Below are 22,467 nucleotides of genomic sequence, written 5' to 3'. Positions count from 1 at the left end.
CTGGTGGCAGTGGGTCGCTAAAGTGACTGGAGGGGTTAAAGCTAAGCAGGGTTTTGTATTTGTCATCTTCATTGAGGGACGAGAAGGAGTTCCAAGTGGCTCTGTTCTTAGTGCTAAATATTGTAACTTACAGAGTTAGTGCTATTGATATTTTGGGGTTATACAAGGGTACCAGAAGGGAGGCACACAGAGAAAACATAGGACAATCCAGACAGCAGTTCGAACGTAACAATATTTATGGGCTACTTACCTGCATGAAAACGGTATTCAGATGTATGCTGAGCATTTTCCCCCTGGAGCACAAAATATATTATAACCACTATTTCTCTGCTGCACATTCACTGGACATGCAAATTTCATGAAGGTCCCAAAGCTGTTTTTACAGCTGTTCACGACAAATGCTTGAATGTACATGAGTTTCCTATTAAACTAAAGGATCTGGCTATTTCCTGAACTGCCCTTTGGAACTCTGTATGCTTGCTGAACAGGTTACTTACCTTTGGTAACGATATATCTGTAAGAAACATTAGTTAGTGTTAGATTCCTTACCTTAGAATATCCCCAGGCGTCAGACTGGATCTGGAAAGTTTTCGCTAGCAGTACCTCTGCGCCTCAGTAGGTGGCGTTGTGCAGCTCCGAGTCTGTCGCCGGGGTCGTATGCACCGAGTTGACGTCACTGAGACTACTTAGACGCCACCTATGCACCCTGACGCCAGTTCTGTACACGACCTTCCGCACCAGCAACGCAGAGTCATGGAAGACACTGACCATTGGTGCATAAAACTAGGGCCCTAAAAGGGAAGACTTTAACCCTAGAAATCAGTTCGCAGAACGGGGACGATGGGTGGGGCGGTAAGGAATCTAATACTAACTAATGTGTCTTATAGATACCACTTGCAGCCTACCTTGTGACCTGAAGGACCTGCGGACTCCCTCGGACTGCCTCTGACTCCACGCCTCGCGGAACCCGCTGCGCGGGTCCCGCATCGTCCAGGGGCGCTGTTGAACTTGGGAGCAGTTGTACTTTTTGCCATCTGGGGCTAAGGGCTGCGAGGGCTGCGAGCAGGAGGGGCTGGACTCAGTCTCCCAAGAGTCTCAGCCTACCTCGCACCCGTAACACCTGGGCCGCTCTCCCTCATCGCCCCGCCCCCAACAGACCGCTGAAAGCCACCGGATTCTCTCCTCTCCGTGGGATACCACTTGCAGCCTACCTTGTGACCTGAAGGACCTGCGGACTCCCTCGGACTGCCTCTGACTCCACGCCTCGCGGAACCCGCTGCGCGGGTCCCGCATCGTCCAGGGGCGCTGTTGAACTTGGGAGCAGTTGTACTTTTTGCCATCTGGGGCTAAGGGCTGCGAGGGCTGCGAGCAGGAGGGGCTGGACTCAGTCTCCCAAGAGTCTCAGCCTACCTCGCGCCCGTAACACCTGGGCCGCTCTCCCACATCGCCCCGCCCCCAACAGACCGCTGAAAGCCACCGGATTCTCTCCTCTCCGTGGGATACCACTTGCAGCCTACCTTGTGACCTGAAGGACCTGCGGACTCCCTCGGACTGCCTCTGACTCCACGCCTCGCGGAACCCGCTGCGCGGGTCCCGCATCATCCAGGGGCGCTGTTGAACTTGGGAGCAGTTGTACTTTTTGCCATCTGGGGCTAAGGGCTGCGAGGGCTGCGAGCAGGAGGGGCTGGACTCAGTCTCCCAAGAGTCTCAGCCTACCTCGCGCCCGTAACACCTGGGCCGCTCTCCCTCATCGCCCCGCCCCCAACAGACCGCTGAAAGCCACCGGATTCTCTCCTCTCCGTGGGATACCACTTGCAGCCTACCTTGTGACCTGAAGGACCTGCGGACTCCCTCGGACTGCCTCTGACTCCACGCCTCGCGGAACCCGCTGCGCGGGTCCCGCATTGTCCAGGGGCGCTGTTGAACTTGGGAGCAGTTGTACTTTTTGCCATCTGGGGCTAAGGGCTGCGAGGGCTGCGAGCAGGAGGGGCTGGACTCAGTCTCCCAAGAGTCTCAGCCTACCTCGCGCCCGTAACACCTGGGCCGCTCTCCCTCATCGCCCCGCCCCCCAACAGACCGCTGAAAGCCACCGGATTCTCTCCTCTCCGTGGGATACCACTTGCAGCCTACCTTGTGACCTGAAGGACCTGCGGACTCCCTCGGACTGCCTCTGACTCCACGCCTCGCGGAACCCGCTGCGCGGGTCCCGCATCGTCCAGGGGCGCTGTTGAACTTGGGAGCAGTTGTACTTTTTGCCATCTGGGGCTAAGGGCTGCGAGGGCTGCGAGGGCTGCGAGCAGGAGGGGCTGGACTCAGTCTCCCAAGAGTCTCAGCCTACCTCGCGCCCGTAACACCTGGGCCGCTCTCCCTCATCGCCCCGCCCCTAACAATCATCCAATTGTTATTGAGGATATAAGTTGGACCAAGGAGACCGCTGCGCGGGAGCGTCCCGGGAGAAGCCCGGGACAAGGGCGGGACCGTCTTTGGCCGTCAGTGGCCGAAGGAGGCTGGGCTGGGCCCACTCTCTTGATCCCCCTTTGTGTTACAATCAAGGCAATGCCTTCGCCTCCACCACGGGAAACCCCCTCAAGGGATGGCGCCTCCAGCTCTGGGACTTTGGATAATTACTTTAAATCCACTAAAGGAGAAGCGGACAAGGAAAGTTCGCTTGAGAAACGTAGGGTGGAGCGCAGGCGCTCCATTGAATCTATGAAAACCAGGCCCTTGACCGATATCATTCCTTACCCCACCACTCAAGAGGAAGGCACTCCACCCAGCAGTCTAATTAATTCGACACTCGAGGACTTCCCCGTCTTACTAAGGGAAATTCCCTCTACTCCAGGGATAGCGCTTGGAAAAAACACAGAGCCAGCCCCTCTTGAGTTCTCCCATACCCCTGTTAACCTGGTAACTCAAACCCCACCTATGCAATTGGCTAATAAGAGCAAGTCCAAATTAAATGTAGTGGCGGAGTTACATAGGCCCCCACCCAGTAAACGTGCTCGGAAAACAGTGGGGGGCGGGGGAAATCCAAAATATCACATCTTGACTTTGGCAAGAAACGCACTAACACCGCTCTATCGGGGAAGCCTACGGAGATAGTGCCTACCATTCCACCGCCTAAGCCCCCAAACCCCAGTATAACTGCCACCACTAAAGAACCAGAGGTAATTTCATCAAACTTAAACCTCCCACTCTCTGCCAAGGGGAGCATTGAATTCCTACTCCGCTCCCTTTTGCAGCCCATTACCGACAGCTTAAAAAAAGTCGAGATCAGGCTCACCCTACTAGAAACTTCTCTTACCACTCTGAACACTCTAGTAAGTAAGCAGACAAAGCTAGTGGGAACCCATTCCTCTGCTGGGGATCCTTCCAAAGCAGAAGCTGCAACTCATGCCAATAAAGCCCCCCCCAGAAACCCGCCACCTGCCCCCCCTCTGCAACCCCTTATGGCCATCCAACTCCAGGCACGGCACAATAACCAAAGCAACAGACCTACTCACCCAGTGGATCTAGCCTTCCATAGCTCTCAAATAGAGTCCTCTGGAATACATCAAGATCAGGTTAACGCCCCCCCACCCACGCCCGTTTGCCCAACTCCCAGACCACGAAGGCCAGACCTCCCGCCTGAAGCTAATAGATTAATGGTGGTCTTAGCTGGTGCCCCCCACTTAAGATCAGGGGAAAATGAGGACTACCAATCCCTTAAGAAAAAGGTAATCAAATGGCTTAACTGGAACCGACCCTTGCCATCCCATTTTAATAACGAAATCATCATGGTGAGAAGGGTTCCATGGCTAGGGAAGACCAGGAAAACCATAGTGGGGGACTGTATTATGGTAACTTTTAAGGATCCGGGCACGGTTCGACACATTTGTGGAGGAATGAACCGATCCCTTGATTCCACCATACAGACCCTCCCAGTATCTTTTTTCTTCCCCCCGATTCCCAGGCACCAGGTCCCAATACACGATGACTGGACAAGGGTGGAATACAGACGTAAACACAAAGGCTTTCTACAACGCCCGTATTTCCAACCGTCGGACACACCTTTTTGCGATTTTAATCGCTTTAACTGCCTGAACGGTTTGGATGGGGTCGACTGACTTACCGTCTGTACGACAGTGCCAGGGGTCTCGGGCTCCTGTGGCCTCCTGGAACCCCCCACTGTGTCCTCCGGTTCAATTTCTGGCCCCCTGAATGATCCAGCTGCTTCAGACCACGGCAGAACCGAATCTTCTCACCAAGCCATTGATGGGGTAGTTGTTGCTGAGGGGATAACTACGGTTCCTTTCCTTGTGGGCAATGGTGCGCCAAGACCACCGGTGCCACATGCATCTTTTGCTGCCCCCACTACAGGTCCCGCAACTGAAGTGGAGCCTGGACTCACCTCCTCCAACCCTCATGGTATGGCATCTGCCACCTCCGAACATTTGAAGATAATCTCCTGGAACATCGCGGGATTAGCTAACAAACTGGAAGAGCCGGCTTGGGCTAAGTACATAGAAACTGGTGACATATGCATGTTCCAGGAAACCTGGGCCAGAGAGGACTACGGACATCAAGGCTATTCGTCATTTTTCATCCCAGCAAGGTGGGAAGGCAAAGGCCGCCCATCAGGGGGCCTTACGACGTGGGTTGCTGCGCCCCTGGGCTGTGTGGCCACACGGCTCCCATTCAACTCTGATGACATCCTTGCGGTCTTATTAACATGGCCAAACAAAGCTAACCTCCTGCTGGTCAACATCTATTCCAGGCCGATGGGAATGGCAAAAGAATGACCGACCTTTGATGAACTCTCGAACTTCTTATCTGAACTGTCGACCGATTCATATTATGTGGTGGGTGGGGACTTTAACTCTCACTTTGAGCCACTCCCCGGCCTCCAGGAAGGGTTCTTATCAGAAGAAGAAGTTAGGTGGGCAGTACCATGGGTTGATGTGCCATCTCCGAAAGCTTGGACCCCACTGGCACTGCAAATCACTGCCCTTACATTAAGGTTTGGACTCAGAGCGTGTAATGGGCGAATTAAATCCGATATACCAGGCAAAAACACTTACAATCGTCGGGGAAGAGAGTCTCATTTGGACTATGTCCTGGTCCAATTGGCGAGGTGGTCAACAATACAGGACTTCAGGGTAATAGACAGGTTGGACAGTGACCACAATGCCCTCGAGTTAGACCTTGCCCATCCAGCACCTCAGGCCCCAGTGACCCATGAGGAAGGGAATCGCCCCACGCTCCTCCTAGATAACAGTAGGAGAAGAATCAGGTGGGAGCATATGGTCACAAACAAGGATAAACTCCCACTGCTTTATGCAGAGATTACTCCCATCCTGGAAACTGTTGGGGATCTTGACAGTGTGGCAAATAAAATAGATATAAGGAGCAAACTGTTTGTTGCCCACGAGGAACTCATAAAAGTTGCGGCACCCCACTTTACTCGTAACTTACGAAAGCCAAGGGAGAGGTGCCAAGGTAAAACACAATGGTATAATGTAGCCTGTAGACGGGCCAAAACAGAACTCCTTGGAGCAATTAAGGAGGGCACAGGAGGGGAACGCCTTAAACAACGCAGGCAAGCCTACAAGAAGCTTCTTGCTCAGGCCAAAATAGAATGGGAGGAAAATCAGTGGGAAGAACTCACAAAGGCCCTAGCAATTCAAGATCAACGCCTGTTCTGGAGAATTGTGAATGGGGGATCAGGGAGTCTACATTCGGCAGTGGAGCCTAACATAGCTCCTGGAGTGTGGCAGGCCCACTTCCAGTCCCTATATAGCGCTGAGTCCGGAGAACTTCCTGCGCCAATCGAACCGGAGAGGCTGGGCCCTCAGGCGGATCTAATAATAATAATAATAATAAAGAGCTTATAGAGCGCTCAGTAACGCCATCACGGCGTGTCCCCGCGCTAAGCTACCAGTGAAACCAGCATAGAAAACCCAGACTCTATGCCGTATATAGGTGTGTTTTGAGCAGAGCCCTGAACCGCAGTTCATTACCCTCCAGTCTCAACACAGGAGGTAGTTTGTTCCAATTTTGAGCTGCTAGTAGCGCGAAGGAACGTCCACCTATTCTCGCCTTCCTGATCCTGGGGACTGTCAGCAAACCGGTACCCTCTGAACGGAGGGTCCTGGTAGGTTCATATCGGCTGACTAGCTCCTTCAGATATGTCGGTGACTTGTCCCAGACAATCCGATGGCAAAAAAGGAGGCACTTAAATAGCACACGCTTCTTCACCGGCAGCCAATGAAGCGCATCCAGCGCCAGTTTCGAGCTAGCTCTCCTGGGTCTTCTTAACACCAGTCTGGCGGCGGAGTTCTGGATGACTTGTAGGCGACCTATGCTGCCCTCGGTTGCCCCAAGGAACAGAATGTTGCCATAATCTAACCGAGAGGTCACTAGTGCCTGCGTTAGTGTTCTTCTGGCCGATAAAGGGAGGAGGTCTAAGGTTTTGTTTAGGGTCTTTAGGACTCCAAAACATTTGCCCACAAGGCGCCTTATGCGGCCTTCATATGAGAGCGAGGGGTTCATCCAAATTCCCAGATTCTTGGCCTCCTGACATGGTATGGGGGTAGGGCCCAGACATGAAGGCCACCACTCATCCGACCATTTTTCGCTTTTACCCCCTACCACCAGCACCTCTGTTTTAGAGCCATTGAGTTTTAGACAATGGGCATCCATCCACTCTGCTAATGCCTGCATACAGGATTAAAAATTTTTAGGGGTGTTGGAGGTACTCTGTGATAGGGAGATCAGCAGCTGAGTGTCGTCAGCGTACGACACTAATTCCACCCCAAAAGAGTGTACAACTTTCGCCAGAGAGGCCATGTATAAGTTAAAAAGAGTGGGGCTCAAAGCAGAGCCCTGAGGCACTCCCTGGTCTAATGACATCTCCCCTGAGCGGCAGGTCCCCTGCTGAACCTGGAAACATCTCTCTGTAAGGAAAGATTGCAGCCAGCCCAGCGCAGGACCAACGACCCCAGCTTCGTTCAGACACCGTAGCAAGATGGAATGCGCCACGGTGTCAAAAGCCGCGCTTAGGTCAAGCATGATCAGGGCCATTGTGTGACCAGCATCTGCCCCTGCTCTTAGAGTCTCAGTGGCTCTTAGGAGGGCCGTCTCCGTAGAGTAGCCCGCCCTAAATCCTGATTGCGAGGGATGTAGTAAGTTACATTTTTCCAGGTGCTCCGTGAGCTGAGCATTAACCACCTTCTCGGCTACCTTCGCCACGTACGGCAATAAGGAAATGGGTCTAAGGTTTTCTAGTACCTCCAAGCTGACATTGGGTTTTTTCCTTATTGGCAGTACTATAGCCTTCTTCCACTCCCTAGGGACTTGCTGAGTGGAAAAGGAGGTTTGTAGGACGTGTCTAATATGAGGTTCCAAGGCTGTCAGGCCCTCTGATATGACCCAGGCAGGGGCCGGATCATTAGGGGAGCCGGACTTCACGCTCCGACAGATGTTTATTAGCTTGTCAGCTGCCGGAACCTCAAAGGTTAGGAGTGAGGAATCCGGGGCTGCCAATGAGCTGTCTGCTCTGAAATCAGTGCCCTTCTCTGGTATCTGAGAAAATGAGGCATAAATCTTCTTAACTTTACTAGAGAAAAAGTCAGCGACTTTATTGCATCCCTCCTTGGAAGATTTTATGGGGGTATTGGAGCTAGAGACCAACGATATTTCTTTATATATTTTAAACAGTTCCCGCGAGGAGCTCTCGGCATCCTCAATACGAGTCTGAAAATATTTGGCTTTTGCTCTACGCACCGCATATTGATAGCTCCGGTGTGCTGAGCTATAGCTATTTTTTGCTTGCTCACTCGGGTTCCTTCTCCAGGTCCTTTCTAGCTTTTTGCATTTAGATTTAATTTGCTCCCAGACTATTTTAATCAGAGTGTTTGAGCTGCTCGCTGCCTGTTAGAGCTCTCCCTAGAGGGAGGACTAGGGCTGCGAGCTACTGGGTGATCTGCTTCGAATACCTGCGACAGCCTGTGCTTTTAGATCGTGTTTTTTTACTGCATTGAGATTTTTAAAAACTTGGGGGCTTTTACCTTTAGAATTTAAAGGGAATTGATTTTTAGGTACACTGACACCTCTAAACACTCTACCTCCTTGATACAGCCTCGCCCAGCCGATCCTTCTCCCGGCTCGAGGCGGCGGCGGGCGCCATCTTGGGTGTGGGCAGGGGCAGCGCTCTAGTCGCGCCGGCCTCCCGCCCTCCCAGACTATTTTAATCAGAGTGTTTGAGCTGCTCGCTGCCTGTTAGAGCTCTCCCTAGAGGGAGGACTAGGGCTGCGAGCTACTGGGTGATCTGCTTCGAATACCTGCGACAGCCTGTGCTTTTAGATCGTGTTTTTACTGCATTGAGATTTTTAAAAACTTGGGGGCTTTTACCTTTAGAATTTAACGGGAATTGATTTTTAGGTACACTGACACCTCTAAACACTCTACCTCCTTGATACAGCCTCGCCCAGCCGATCCTTCTCCCAGCTCGAGGCGGCGGCGGGCGCCATCTTGGTGTGGGCAGGGGCAGCGCTCTAGTCGCGCCGGCCTCCCGCCCTCCCAGACTATTTTAATCAGAGTGTTTGAGCTGCTCGCTGCCTGTTAGAGCTCTCCCTAGAGGGAGGACTAGGGCTGCGAGCTACTGGGTGATCTGCTTCGAATACCTACGACAGCCTGTGCTTTTAGATCGTGTTTTTACTGCATTTAGATTTTTAAAAACTTGGGGGCTTTTACCTTTAGAATTTAAAGGGAATTGATTTTTAGGTACACTGACACCTCTAAACACTCTACCTCCTTGATACAGCCTCGCCCAGCCGATCCTTCTCCCGGCTCGAGGCGGCGGCGGGCGCCATCTTGGGTGTGGGCAGGGGCAGCGCTCTAGTCGCGCCGGCCTCCCGCCCTCCCAGACTATTTTAATCAGAGTGTTTGAGCTGCTCGCTGCCTGTTAGAGCTCTCCCTAGAGGGAGGACTAGGGCTGCGAGCTACTGGGTGATCTGCTTCGAATACCTGCGACAGCCTGTGCTTTTAGATCGTGTTTTTACTGCATTGAGATTTTTAAAAACTTGGGGGCTTTTACCTTTAGAATTTAAAGGGAATTGATTTTTAGGTACACTGACACCTCTAAACACTCTACCTCCTTGATACAGCCTCGCCCAGCCGATCCTTCTCCCGGCTCGAGGCGGCGGCGGGCGCCATCTTGGGTGTGGGCAGGGGCAGCGCTCTAGTCGCGCCGGCCTCCCGCCCTCCCAGACTATTTTAATCAGAGTGTTTGAGCTGCTCGCTGCCTGTTAGAGCTCTCCCTAGAGGGAGGACTAGGGCTGCGAGCTACTGGGTGATCTGCTTCGAATACCTGCGACAGCCTGTGCTTTTAGATCGTGTTTTTACTGCATTGAGATTTTTAAAAACTTGGGGGCTTTTACCTTTAGAATTTAAAGGGAATTGATTTTTAGGTACACTGACACCTCTAAACACTCTACCTCCTTGATACAGCCTCGCCCAGCCGATCCTTCTCCCGGCTCGAGGCGGCGGCGGGCGCCATCTTGGGTGTGGGCAGGGGCAGCGCTCTAGTCGCGCCGGCCTCCCGCCCTCCCAGACTATTTTAATCAGAGTGTTTGAGCTGCTCGCTGCCTGTTAGAGCTCTCCCTAGAGGGAGGACTAGGGCTGCGAGCTACTGGGTGATCTGCTTCGAATACCTGCGACAGTCTGTGCTTTTAGATCGTGTTTTTACTGCATTGAGATTTTTAAAAACTTGGGGGCTTTTACCTTTAGAATTTAAAGGGAATTGATTTTTAGGTACACTGACACCTCTAAACACTCTACCTCCTTGATACAGCCTCGCCCAGCCGATCCTTCTCCCGGCTCGAGGCGGCGGCGGGCGCCATCTTGGGTGTGGGCAGGGGCAGCGCTCTAGTCGCGCCGGCCTCCCGCCCTCCCAGACTATTTTAATCAGAGTGTTTGAGCTGCTCGCTGCCTGTTAGAGCTCTCCCTAGAGGGAGGACTAGGGCTGCGAGCTACTGGGTGATCTGCTTCGAATACCTGCGACAGCCTGTGCTTTTAGATCGTGTTTTTACTGCATTGAGATTTTTAAAAACTTGGGGGCTTTTACCTTTAGAATTTAAAGGGAATTGATTTTTAGGTACACTGACACCTCTAAACACTCTACCTCCTTGATACAGCCTCGCCCAGCCGATCCTTCTCCCGGCTCGAGGCTGCGGCGGGCGCCATCTTGGGTGTGGGCAGGGGCAGCGCTCTAGTCGCGCCGGCCTCCCACCCTCCTCATCACCCATAAAATGTGCGTAGGGTTCAGACGGCGCAGCGGGCTGGCGCAGCGGGCGCGCCGGATGCGCGCCGAAGCCGCGCCAAAGCCAAGCCCGTCTGCGCCCGTCCGCGACCGGCTGGGACCAGGGGCCCAGACCCCTGTTCTGCGGGCGTGCGGCAGGCAAACTTACACAAGTAAGAGGCTGAGAGACCTATGTCCCGTTTTACCTACTCACTGTCATCACTTGATGGAGCCCTTGGACCTAGGTCCATGTCCTCATTGTTCATTCAGTGGTAGCTGCTTAGTGCCAGTTGCTCCTGACTCTGATACGATTCTGGCCAAAGGGGGTCTCCTAAATTGTAGATCCATCAGCAAACACACTCTTCAGCTGTGGGATCTCTTACTGGATGAGGACATGCAGATACTGTTCCTTACTGAGACCTGGTTGGGAGAACACTCTGACCCGGATGTACTGGACACCATCCCTCCTGGCTACACCCTCCACAGACTTGACAGGACAATAGGAAGGGGAGGCGGGAGTGCCATTATTGTCAAACACCCGTTCGAGTGTATTCTAAAGCCAGTAAAAATTGATGACTGCGAAGCTGGTGAATTTAGTATCAAACTGACGCAACATGACACTATCTCTGGCATCCTTATCTATAGACCCCCTGGGTCCCTGGGAAACTTCCGTAGTAGCCTACTTGAAGGGGCTACTCAGACCGCCATCAAACACAATAAGGTTCTGGTACTGGGTGACCTGAACCTACACCTAGAGGACCCCGCACAGAAGGAGGCAGAGGATGTTCGCCTTGTATTACAAGAACTACAGCTGACCTTGCTAAGTACAATAGCGACACATCAGAGGGGTCACTGTTTAGACCCTATCTTTGCGAGCTGTAATAACACTGTGTGAGGTCACTGCTGCTATTTCAGGCCTGGCTTCGGGGAAGGCGCCTGGACTGGATGGGCTACCGGGAGACCTGTTCAAGCAGGAGCCCACCGTCTGGGCGCCTTACCTCGCTGTTCTTTTTAACGGTATCCTCGGTGGGATGGAAATCCCTAGTACTTGGCTGGGGGCTGAGGTGGTCCCGATTTTCAAAAAGGGATCCCCCCTCCTCCCAGCCAACTACAGACCGATTAGCCTGATAGACGTAGCGCAGAAGCTGTTCGGCAGGGTTCTCCTGAATAGGCTTCAGGAATGGATAGAGGAGGTGGGCGCCCTCAGTCCCTATCAGGCAGGATTTAGGAAAGGGGTATCGACTGTGGACCAGGTCTTTAGATTGAATCTGGTCTATTGGAGGACAGTAAGGTTCGAGGGCGGTAGTTTGTACACGATTTTCGTGGACCTACGGGCCGCCTTCGACCTCGTGCCCAGGGGAAAACTTTGGATCATCTTGGCAGGGATGGGCGTACCACCAGATATTTTATTGACCTTGCAGAGGTTGCATCATAATAATTATGCCCAGGTGAGGTGTGGGAGGTCGGGGGAACTGACTGATAGATTCCCCGTTGGCAGAGGGGTAAGACAGGGCTGTGTGCTGGCGCCGACCCTGTTTTGCCTCTTCGTCAACGGGGTAATCGCCCATCTTAACGCCACCGACTACACAGATGCCCCCAAATTAAACGGCAACAGTGTGCCCGCAATAATGTTCGCGGACGACACACTGTTAATATCTAAAACACCCATGGGCATCCAAAGGATACTCGATGCCTTTGTGGCCTTCTGCCAGGATAGAGGGTTGGAAATCAACGCCACAAAAACCAAATATATGGTATTGAATCCGAGCCCCAAACAGCGCCCGAATCCCCAACTGGGAGCAGTGCGGCTGGAAAGAGTAGCCACGTTTGAATATCTCGGCGTGACGCTCAACGAAAATATGACCTGGGGGACCCATCAGAGCAGGGCTAACCTTAAATTAGTGCAAATTACCGGGGGTATATCCCGGATGATGACTGGTTCGACCTACCGCCCACTGGGGGCCTTAATTCAGATATATAAAGCCCAGGCCAGGGGGGCGATCTTGTACGGGGCTGAATTGTGGGGCCACATTCCATGTTGGAACCTGTCTTCCACGGAAAATAGGTTTATAAGACAAATAACCGCACTTTCCCCTAGCACTCCACTCCTTCCTCTGAGGCTTGATCTAGGGCTACTGCCACTTGCCGACGAGATAAGTCTAAGACCCATTGCCTTCTGGCGCAGGCTATGGAGCGGCGATGATCTCGCCGACTATAGGGCGGAACTGGTCGAACTATTAAAGCACCCCAAGGCGCTCAGTATTCCCTGGGTCCAAAACATCCAGTCAATTTGCACCGATCTGGGGCTCCCTGAATTGTGGACCGAACCAGCGAATGCAGCACCAGGAATCTCCAAGAGATCCCTGGCGAATCTGTATCACGAACACAAAAGGGCAAGGGCCTTAGCTACCCAGACAGAGGGGTCCCTTTCTTCCATATTCCTGCAAACTAAGGATCTCTACAGATTTGAGAAGGCTTTCGATCCCATATATCCCATACTCACCAGAAAGTTATTTCTCCAGTGGAGATACGGTACATTGCCTTTTCGGTCCTTCTCAAGCACCTGGTCACATGTCCCTTCCACCAAATACTGTCCTCTTTGCGTTGATAAAGAGGAAAATGATTTGCATGTGATCTTTTTCTGCCCAGCCTACAAGGCAGCCAGAAAGCATTGGCTGCTTCCCCTGATTAAGAATTTGGGTGGCAGGGAATATACACCTATGTACAGGATTTTAAAATCCGATGTTTCTGGCCCAACCGTTTTTGTACTTTCCAAATTCTTTACGAATGTTTGGTATACGCGTATTCGTCTTTTAAAAAATGCTGGGTAGACTTTAGAATCGCTTCAATTCTTAATAACTGTTTTTATTGTCTGTGTTGATCTTAAAATCATGTATTGATGTTTTAACAAATCTGACAGAATTCATGTGATTTTATTGTATGTGCATCTTTTATGACCAAATGGTCGAAATAAAGATTGGAAAAATGAAAAAAAAAAAAATGATATATTGTTACCAAAGGTAAGTAACTTATTCATCTGAAAGAAATAAGTTAATGTTAGATTCCTTACCTTAGAATAGATACCCCAGCAATACCAACCCCGGTGGTGGGTCTGCAAACTAAGGTCACACCAGAAAATCCCGGAGAACAGAACGGCCAAAGAAACCGTCTCTTGGCACTTGGTTCTTCAACAAGATAAAACTCAGCAACCTGGGAAAGCCCCGCTTGCTATGTTTTGATTAGTAATAGAACTCTAATGAGCACTGAGAGACGATCACTTCCTAGTGACATCTTTATTGACGTCTTATGTCCAAAAACTTACGCCAAACAAGGCACCTTTCAGGTATAAATATTCCCAACGTTGCCTTAAGCAAACGCTGCCTCAACGACATCGATGATAGCGATGGTGTGGGGAACATAGGAGCAGAACAGCTGTCCCCTGCAGAGCCCAGCAGATGCAAGCTGCCCACGGACGCTGCCCCTCCTCCTCCTCGACACGCTGAGAGAGACGCTGTCTTTTCTCTTGCCGAGAAAATCCAGCTCCGGCGTTTCCAGCCTACTCTTGCGAGTGACTGGGATATCGAGTCCTGGAAGGAGATACAAGACCTCCAACATTCTATTCCAGAGGTATGGTGTTGACTAAACCCTTAGAGAGAATTCTTGAAGCAAACCTTGGCAAAACCAACTTAACTAAAAGTGCTACTTACTTACTCCCTCCCAAGTATTAGGCTTAGGTCAGTTACACTGGGGTAGGCGTAGTTAGAAGCACCAGCTGAGTACGTTAGCTAAATGTATATATGAATGTATATATTTTATTCATTTTAACCATTGTATGGCTAAGAACCATATCAATGCTTTTACAGTATTATTTCGCAATCCTCATTTTACTGTACGCACTTTTTATAATAACAAGTCTTGCAATTGTGGCAATTCATTTCTCTTGCACGAGAAGAAAGACTGTTCAATAAATAATACCTTTTATTGAAAACGCCCGTCTCTCTATTCTCTGCACCTTGGTGAAAGTAATCTGCACAACTGACTGAGTAAAATAACTGTCTATTGTTTCACACGACTCTAGAGATTGACTCTTATTCTAAGAGGCAAAGTTGTCATGTTTATGCGGTTGTTAGAAAACTGAATCCCTTCTTGTCTGTACCAGGGAAGCTGATCACTTCCTATTCAGTCAAGAAAGTTTCCAGTGACCTCTGAGCTAGTTGGTAACAAACCCAATTAAGTTTTGCATAGTCAGTAGAGACCTGGAAGACCGCACTTCTACGTCTATACTGCTGTTTATGTTATTCCAATGCGTAGGGCCTATTGGGAAAATAGGAACTACACTACAAAAGGTTCCTAGTGCCAATAGCAAAGGAGTGTCTTTTAGGCGCAAATTGTCATTACATATCATTGTGGTGAAAAATGTATAATTTATGTTTAGCCTACAGGAGAAAATTTGACAACAAAAGTGAGGCAATGCCAGCTTACTTACATATGTGCTGCTATCTTTTCCTTCAGCAACGTAGACTGGAAAAAATAGATGGAGATAAGTCATCCAAAAACTCAAACCTTTTAAATCATGCAATGCAATATTACTTCCACTTGTGAAAGAATATAACAATTGATTGTCTTTGAGAGAAAAGCACAGCATTTTCTTTCAAATAGTTACTATCCAAAGGTACATCCTGTGACTTGTGTTATTTCACTTGTTGCACAACTTACATATTATGCAGTTTGTAACAAATCTTTGTATTTAAAAAAAAAGTTATCTATATTTAAAAGTAAACAGACCTTTCTGGAGGCAAGATCAAATTAACAGATTCAGAATTATATGCAACACAGTAAGTCTTATACCTCCTTCAAATACAGTGTCAACAATTTAATATATTTTTTCAAACCATAGCAGAATGCCCTAAACGGAATTGCCGAACAACTGTTCATCTTTCCTTGTGGCACCTTTAGGTCTAAACGCATGTGTATTGTGATTTAACATTAGGAAGATTGTAAATAATGAAATCACTGTAGCTACATGACAAGTATTTCAGAAGAAAAGCATTCATTTTACATAGAGACATTTGGGTGGAATACACTTCTGCTGAGATGCTTCCAACCACACCACCCTGCACAATCACCTCTGAGAACATGTCACGTCTTAAAAGTGGCAGATCAACAATGTTGCACACATCTGATGGACACTTGCAAGTACAGCTCCTTTGAATGTCTTACCATCAACATCAAGACTAAGGATAAAAGTACAATACTCTGTCACCTTCTTTATCACCCACCAGGCAACAACCCCACATTCGGGGAACAAGTTTCTGACCTAATTGCCCACTGCTCACTCGGAGACGTTATCAACCTATTCCTTGGTGACCTTAACGTACGCTGGAACAAAGCGAACAATCCGCTAATTCAAAATCTAAACAATCTTCTCTGTGCCAACAATCTATCCCAACACTGCTCAGAGGAAACACACAATAAAGGAGCAGCCTTGGATGCCATCATCGTTCAACGAGACGCAATTAAGATCGACTACATACTCCCTGTGGACTAGTCGGACCACCACATTATCTTATCTTCTACATCAACCAATAAGTGCTATCCCTGCCGTTCAAGACCCACCCAAATGGGCTAGAAATCTCACCCCTGATTCCCCTTGGCGTCCTGGAAGAAAGGATAAGTTTGCTCCTTCCCAGTGCCACAACTAAACTCACCTCACTCTACAACTCAAATATGGTGGTCATGCTTGATCAAGTAGCACCCCTGAAATTAAAAAAAAGCTGAGCTACTTCGTCCAGATCATAGTTCGACTCCAACATCAACGCCAAAAGGAGACAACTAAGTGTGACAGAAAAACGCTGGAGGAACCATCCTACTCCTGTTCACGGCGAACAACCCAGAACAGTCCGGAAGAAGCACAACAGTCACATCAAGAACAAAAAATGCAGGTTTTTCTGCTCCGCTCTGGATATCCCAAAAAATTAGACCCAAGGAGCTCTTTAACATCATCAGACAACAAACCTCCAAGCCTGCTCCATCCTCAGGGCAGACGTCCACAAACGATGCAACAACTTAGCCAACTTCTTCAATGACAAGAACACCAAGATCGAGTTCTCACTGGACATCAATAGCAGCCCCCCCCACCAATAGAGCTCATCTGGGGTGTATGATATTGCTCCCTTACCTCCTACCAAACCCTGGCTACTCTTCCATCCAATTCAGGAAGCTGAGATAGTTAAGCTGATCTCCACCTCCAATCCCTCATCTCAATTCCTAGACCCTATACCTGCCCAACTGATCAAAAAGCTAAAACTCTCTCTAGCCCCACTCTGATGCAAGATCATGAACAGCTCCCCAAAAAGCGGAGTCGTTCCAGACTGCCTCAAAGTGAGACAAGTCACCCCACTGCTGAAAAAACCCAACGTGGATATAAAGGATTTGAATAACTTTAGACCTGTCTCTAACTTTCCTCTTCTATCCAAAATCCTAGAAAGATGTGTACTCTAAAAATTAACCCGACACATGGACAGTATCAACCTCCTTGATGCACAAGCTACTACTTGTGTAACGATATATCTGTAGGAGACATTAGTTATTGATAGATTCCTTACCTTAGAATAATCCCCAGGCATCAGACTGGATCCGGAAAGTTTTGCTTAGCAGTACCTCCGCGCATCGGTGGGTGGTGTCGTGCGGCTCCGCGTCCATCACTGGCGTCGTGCGCGCCAAGATGACATCACAGAGACTACTTAGGCACCACCCATGCGCGCTGACGTCAGTTCTGTACACGACTTTCCGCGCCGAAACGCAGAGCCATGCAAGATACCGGCCATTGGTGGATACACCTAGGGCCCTAAAAGGGAATGACCTTAACCCTAGTAATCAGTTCGCAGAACTGGGAGGATGGGTGGGGCGGTAAGGAATCTATCACTAACTAATGTTTCTTAGAGATATATCGTTACACAAGTAGTAACTTGTGCATCTGAAAGAGACACGTTAGTGATAGATTCCTTACCTTAGAATAGATACCCCAGCAATACCAACCCCGGTGGTGGGTCTGCGAACGAGATTACACCAGAAAGTCACGGAGCACAGAACGGCCGAAGAAGATGTCTCTCCGGACCTGACAGTCAAGGCAATACTGCTTGGTAACGTGTGCAGTGAGGCCCACGTAGCTGCCTGACAAATGTCCTGCAAGGGAACTCCTCGTCCCAAGGCAGTAGTGGCTGCAGTTGCCCTGGTGGAATGGGCACGCAGTCCCACAGGAGGATCCTTCTTGGCCAAGGAGTAACATGCCTAGATGCACAGAACGACCCACCGGGAGATGTTCCGTTTGTGCACAGCCCGACCTTTTTTGGCACCCACATAGCCAACAAAAAGCTGATCATCCTCCCGGAATTGCTGTGTACACTGCAGATAGAATGCAAGCCTCTCCTCTTCCCTTGAAGGATGCGGAGGCAGAAAGAAGGTGGGCAAAGTGATGGTCCGCCCGATGTGGAAGGGCGTGACAACCTTTGGCAGAAAATAAGGACGGCTCCTTAAAACCAATTTGTCCGTATTAACAGAGAGAAAAGGAGGTTTAGAAGAGAGAGCCTGGAGCTTACTCACTCTCCTGGCAGAAGTGATAGCAACCAGGAAAGCCGTCTTAAGAGTGAGAAGACGTAAGGGACAGTTATGAAGGGGCTTAAAGGGAGCGCACATCAGAAAAATCAAGACAGGATTCAAGCCCCACTGAGGCATTATGAAGGGCACAGGTGGAAACGTGTGTGTAATGCCTTTAAGGAAACGGTTAACAACAGGGGAATTAAAAAGAGAAGGCTGATCTGGACGCAGCAGGAAGGCGGAGATGGCTGAAAGATAACCTTTGATAGTGCCCAAAGCAGAGCCCTGCTGGGCCAAAGAAGGAAGGAACAGAAGTACCTCAGGAAGAGGGGCAGAAAGGGGATCCATAACCTTTGCTGCGCACCATGCCACAAATCTGTTCCACCTGCAGGCGTATACCGTTTTGGTGGAGGGACGCCTGACTGCCAGAATGACATCACAGACTTCGGGAGGAAGATCGAAAGCTGTCAACTGTCGCCGCTCAATCAGCAAGCATGGAGGTGGAGGCTGGACAGGTTCGGGTAGAGGACCATCCCCAGCTGCTGAGACAGAAGATCCTTCTGAAGAGGCAGACGGATCGGGGGATCGATGCTCATACTGAGTAGCTTGGGATACCATACTCTTCGAGTCCAGTCCGGAGCCACAAGAATGACTTGGGCCCGGTCGCGCCTGATCTTCTTCAGCACTCTGGGCAGAAGTGGTATAGGCAGAAAGGCGTACAACAGACCGCAACTCCACTCGCAACGAAAAGTGTCTCCGAGCGAGTGCTGCCTTGGAAATTCCAACGTGCAGAACTGATGACATTGCCCGTTCTCTTCGGTGGCGAATAGATATAACCAAAGCTCTCCCCACTGCAGAAAGAGACCTTGTGCCACGTCCGAGTTCAGACGCCATTCGTGATCCATCATGCACCTGCCACAGAGAACCTGCCAAGTGTTGAACCACCAAGGTAACGCCTTGATGTTCCAGCCATGTCCAGAGTCGCAGAGCCTCCTGACATAGGGTCCACGACCCCACCCCTCCCTGTTTGTTGCAGTACCACATGACGGTGGTGTTGTTCGTGAACACCTGCACCACTCTCCCCTTGACAGAGGGAAGGAATGCCTTCAGTGCAAACCGGATCGCCCACAGCTCCAGAAGGTTGATATGGAGCCGGGACTCCACTGGAGACCAGAGGCCTCTGATCTCCGCCTCTCCCAAGTGGCCTCCCCATCCCAGGAGGTACGCATCCGTCACCACTGTGTGCTCCGGTTTGGGAAGAGAGAGGGATCTGCAAATGCATGGTGTTTTAGGATCCAAGCGAATTTTCTCCTATTCATGCCGTAATATATAGGTATAATTCACATTGCCCTAATATAGGCATAAAAATCATACCCATATTTAGACATAGCCCATGCAGTACAAATACAGGCATGGATACTTCCACCCGTACCAAAACGTCACAACCATTTCTTGGAAAATCGGCTTAAGCAGTCAGGGACCTTCCCTTGCTTGAATATTGATTTGTCCAAGAAATCATGAAGTTTACAAAGAACTACTATTCCCTTGGGGTTCTTTACTGACGTTATTAAGCCCGACTTTACGTCAAACTAGGCACCTTCAAGGCATAAATATGCCTTCACTTGCTCTAGTAAGGACACAGTGGTTCGGAGCAGCTCGACTATCTACTTGCCCGACGCAGCTCGCTACAGCAAGTGCCGAAGGAAGCCAACCCTCCAAGCTGACACACTGATCAGGAAGCTGCACTTATCTGTTGAGAATACAGCTCCAGTGTTTCCAAGCTCCCCTCGCGGGGTGTTGGGAAATCGAGTCTGAGACAGAGATACCGGACCTCCTTCATTCTAAACTAAGGTATGGAGCTGATTAGACCCCAAGAGAAATCTTGGATAGATTCTTGACAAAGAAAACTAAAACCTATGCTACACCACACTTACTTCTTCCCTCGTACTAGACTTAGGTTAGGTACATTGGGGTAAGCGTATTTTAGAAGCACCAGTTGAGTACTTTTAGCCATTGTTATTTATGTATGTATTTATATATGGTTTAGAAACCATACAATGCTTTTACAGTATTATTTCATGATATTGTTCTCGCTGTACGCATTATACTCTGCAGCTTGCATTACGATTGTAGCAGTTCACTTTACTTGCATGAGAAAAAAGATTGAAAACGCCTGTTTCTCTATTTCTCTGCACCTCTGTTGAAACGAAGCATGCCCAATTGACTGAGTAAAATATTTATCTATTGTTTCCACGACTCTGAAGATGCGTTTATTCTTGGGGAAACAAAGTTGTCATGTTTATGCGGTTGTCATAAACTAATCCCTTCTTGTGTATTCGAGAAAGTTTCTAGTGACCTCTGAGCTAGCTGGCACTCACTATTAAGTTTAGTATATTCGATAGAGACCTAGTTGACCTCAGTCCTACGTCTAAACTATAGGATATACTATTCCAATGCGCTGAGCCTATTGGGAATATAGGAACTACACTACACTGCCACTGACCCAAGCGTGATTTGTGAGCCACCACTGCAATTGTTGCGCAGCATCCTCCGAGATCTGGCCGTGATCGGACGGGTTGCCCTGATGCTGTGCCCACTGGAACTTCAGGTCCCACTGCAGAGCCCGCATGTGCCATCTGACATGTTGCACTAGCAGGATGCAGGAGGCCATCAGGCCCAGGAGCCGGAGGGTCATCCTGACGGAAACCCAGCATAGAGGCTGAAGGATGGGAATCATAGCCTGAATATCCCAGACTCGCTGGTTGGGAGGATAAACTCGAAACTGCGTCGAGTCCAGAACCGCTCCGATGAAGGGGAGCTTCTGAGAGGGACTCAGGTGCGACTTCGGCACATTGAGGGAGAACCCCAGCAAATGCAGGAGGTCGGCCGTAGTCTGAAGATGGTTGACGACTGCCCGGGGCGAGCCCGCCTTCAACAACCAATCGTCGAGGTAGGGGAAGACTGACACCCCTAACCTGCGCAGATGAGCTGAGACCACCGCCATCACTTTCGTGAACACCGGAGGGGCGCTGGTAAGGCCGAAGGGGAGCACGGTAAACTGAAAATGCTCCTGGCCTACCATGAACCGCAGGTAACATCGATGGGCCGGCACGACAGTGATGTGAAAATATGCGTCCTGCAAGTCCTACGCTACCATCTAATCTCCAGGATCAAGAGCAGTCAAGACCTGAGCCAGGGTTAGCATCTTGAACTTCTCCTTCCGGAGGAAGCGATTCACGTCCCGGAGGTCCAAGATAGGACGCAGACCACCTTTGTCCTTCTTGGGGACCAGCCCTGCTCAGAATCACACTGATGAGCAAGCCGGTCTCAGAACCTTCCCAGTCATCCTCCTACGCCGGCGCCGTAGGCACAGGCCTCGGTGGCGGGACAGGGACCAAGTTGTCCCTCTACAACTTGGAAACCACCCGAAAATCATATGTTCAAATGAAAGGGAAAAAAAAATGTCCGCATATCCTGTATAGCTGGTTAATATTCTGTACTGTTATCAATAATTTGTACTGTGATCAAGAGATCTGAATTTGGAAATATCAATCTAACTAGTATGAATGCTTCAGGGATGACTGAAGTTAGTATGCTGCAAAAATCAAAGCCCTGTGCGGATCTATAAAAACAACATTTATGAATTCTTTTAAATTATTATATATAATAAAATAAATGTTTTTGTATTTTTTTAAATATTAGTGTCACTACTTTTATTTGACATGTTTTGATTTTTCTATTAAGTTGAAGTTGCCCTGGAATATTTACAGTTTAAATACAACCCCTTCATACAAAGAACTTTACGTTGAATGGGGCGTTCCATAGGTGTTGCTGTGGGTGTTCCCACACAACACCCATAGAACAAGACACATCTCCAGATTTATGAGAAATCCTAAATCTGGAGATGTGTGTGAATGCCGCGCCATCCTAGAGTTGGTGTAGCAAGGCGCAACGAGGAGAATTGTTTTCATTTCTCCTCATTTTTCCACAGCATACATTGAAAGAGGAAAATGCCTTTACTGATTGTTTTTGTGCAGGAAGGTGTCCCTTCCTGCACAAAAACAATCTCCGCACTACACAGATATCCGTGCACCATGGTGCAAGGGTGCTTGTGTCACTGCATAGCTGCAGTTTGTGCAGCAGTGCAGAGGGAAGCACAGAGTTGCAACATAATCATGTACCTATGTCACATCCCTGTGCTTCGGAAGTGCCGCAGTGCAGCTAAAGAGCTTGCAGTGTCACGCTGCAGTACTTCCTCATAAATCTTCACCTATAAATTCACCATACACTACTAATGCATTCTTTAAGTCAATCATGCTGTATACATATATTCAACCAAACTTTCACACATTACCTCGCAATTATAGTTCTTTCTTTAACCAGATAAGGTAGTTCTGATAAGAACTTTTATTTAGAGTTTTTTCAAAAAATGAACAACCAAAAAAGAAATTTTTGAATTGGAAGGCGTAGCATTAAAGAAGTAAGTCTGGAAGTGCCAAACCGCCAAGTTTTAATCCTCTCCTCAACTTCTTCCAAGCTATTCTGGGAGCTTTTGTGGCCCAAATAAAAGAACCTATCCTTCCTTGCAGGTT

General features: G+C 49.4%; 1 protein-coding gene across 1 annotated transcript in view; it reads right to left on the bottom strand.

Annotated features, from left to right (window-relative positions):
- Nucleotides 1-22,467, bottom strand: part of HOOK1 (hook microtubule tethering protein 1) — a 905,468-nt gene that overhangs the window by 145,066 nt on the left and 737,935 nt on the right. Inside the window, exon 17 of the mRNA XM_086953035.1 lies at nt 14,766-14,800. Within this exon, the coding sequence (XP_086809161.1) occupies nt 14,766-14,800 (35 nt within the window). The remainder of the gene's footprint in view (nt 1-14,765; nt 14,801-22,467) is intronic.

This window comes from Lissotriton vulgaris, chromosome 1_1 (assembly GCF_964263255.1).
Source record: "Lissotriton vulgaris chromosome 1_1, aLisVul1.2, whole genome shotgun sequence".
Classification (NCBI taxonomy): domain Eukaryota; kingdom Metazoa; phylum Chordata; class Amphibia; order Caudata; family Salamandridae; genus Lissotriton; species Lissotriton vulgaris.
Note: the sequence above shows the minus strand (reverse complement) of the source record. Positions and strands in the feature narration are given on the sequence as shown.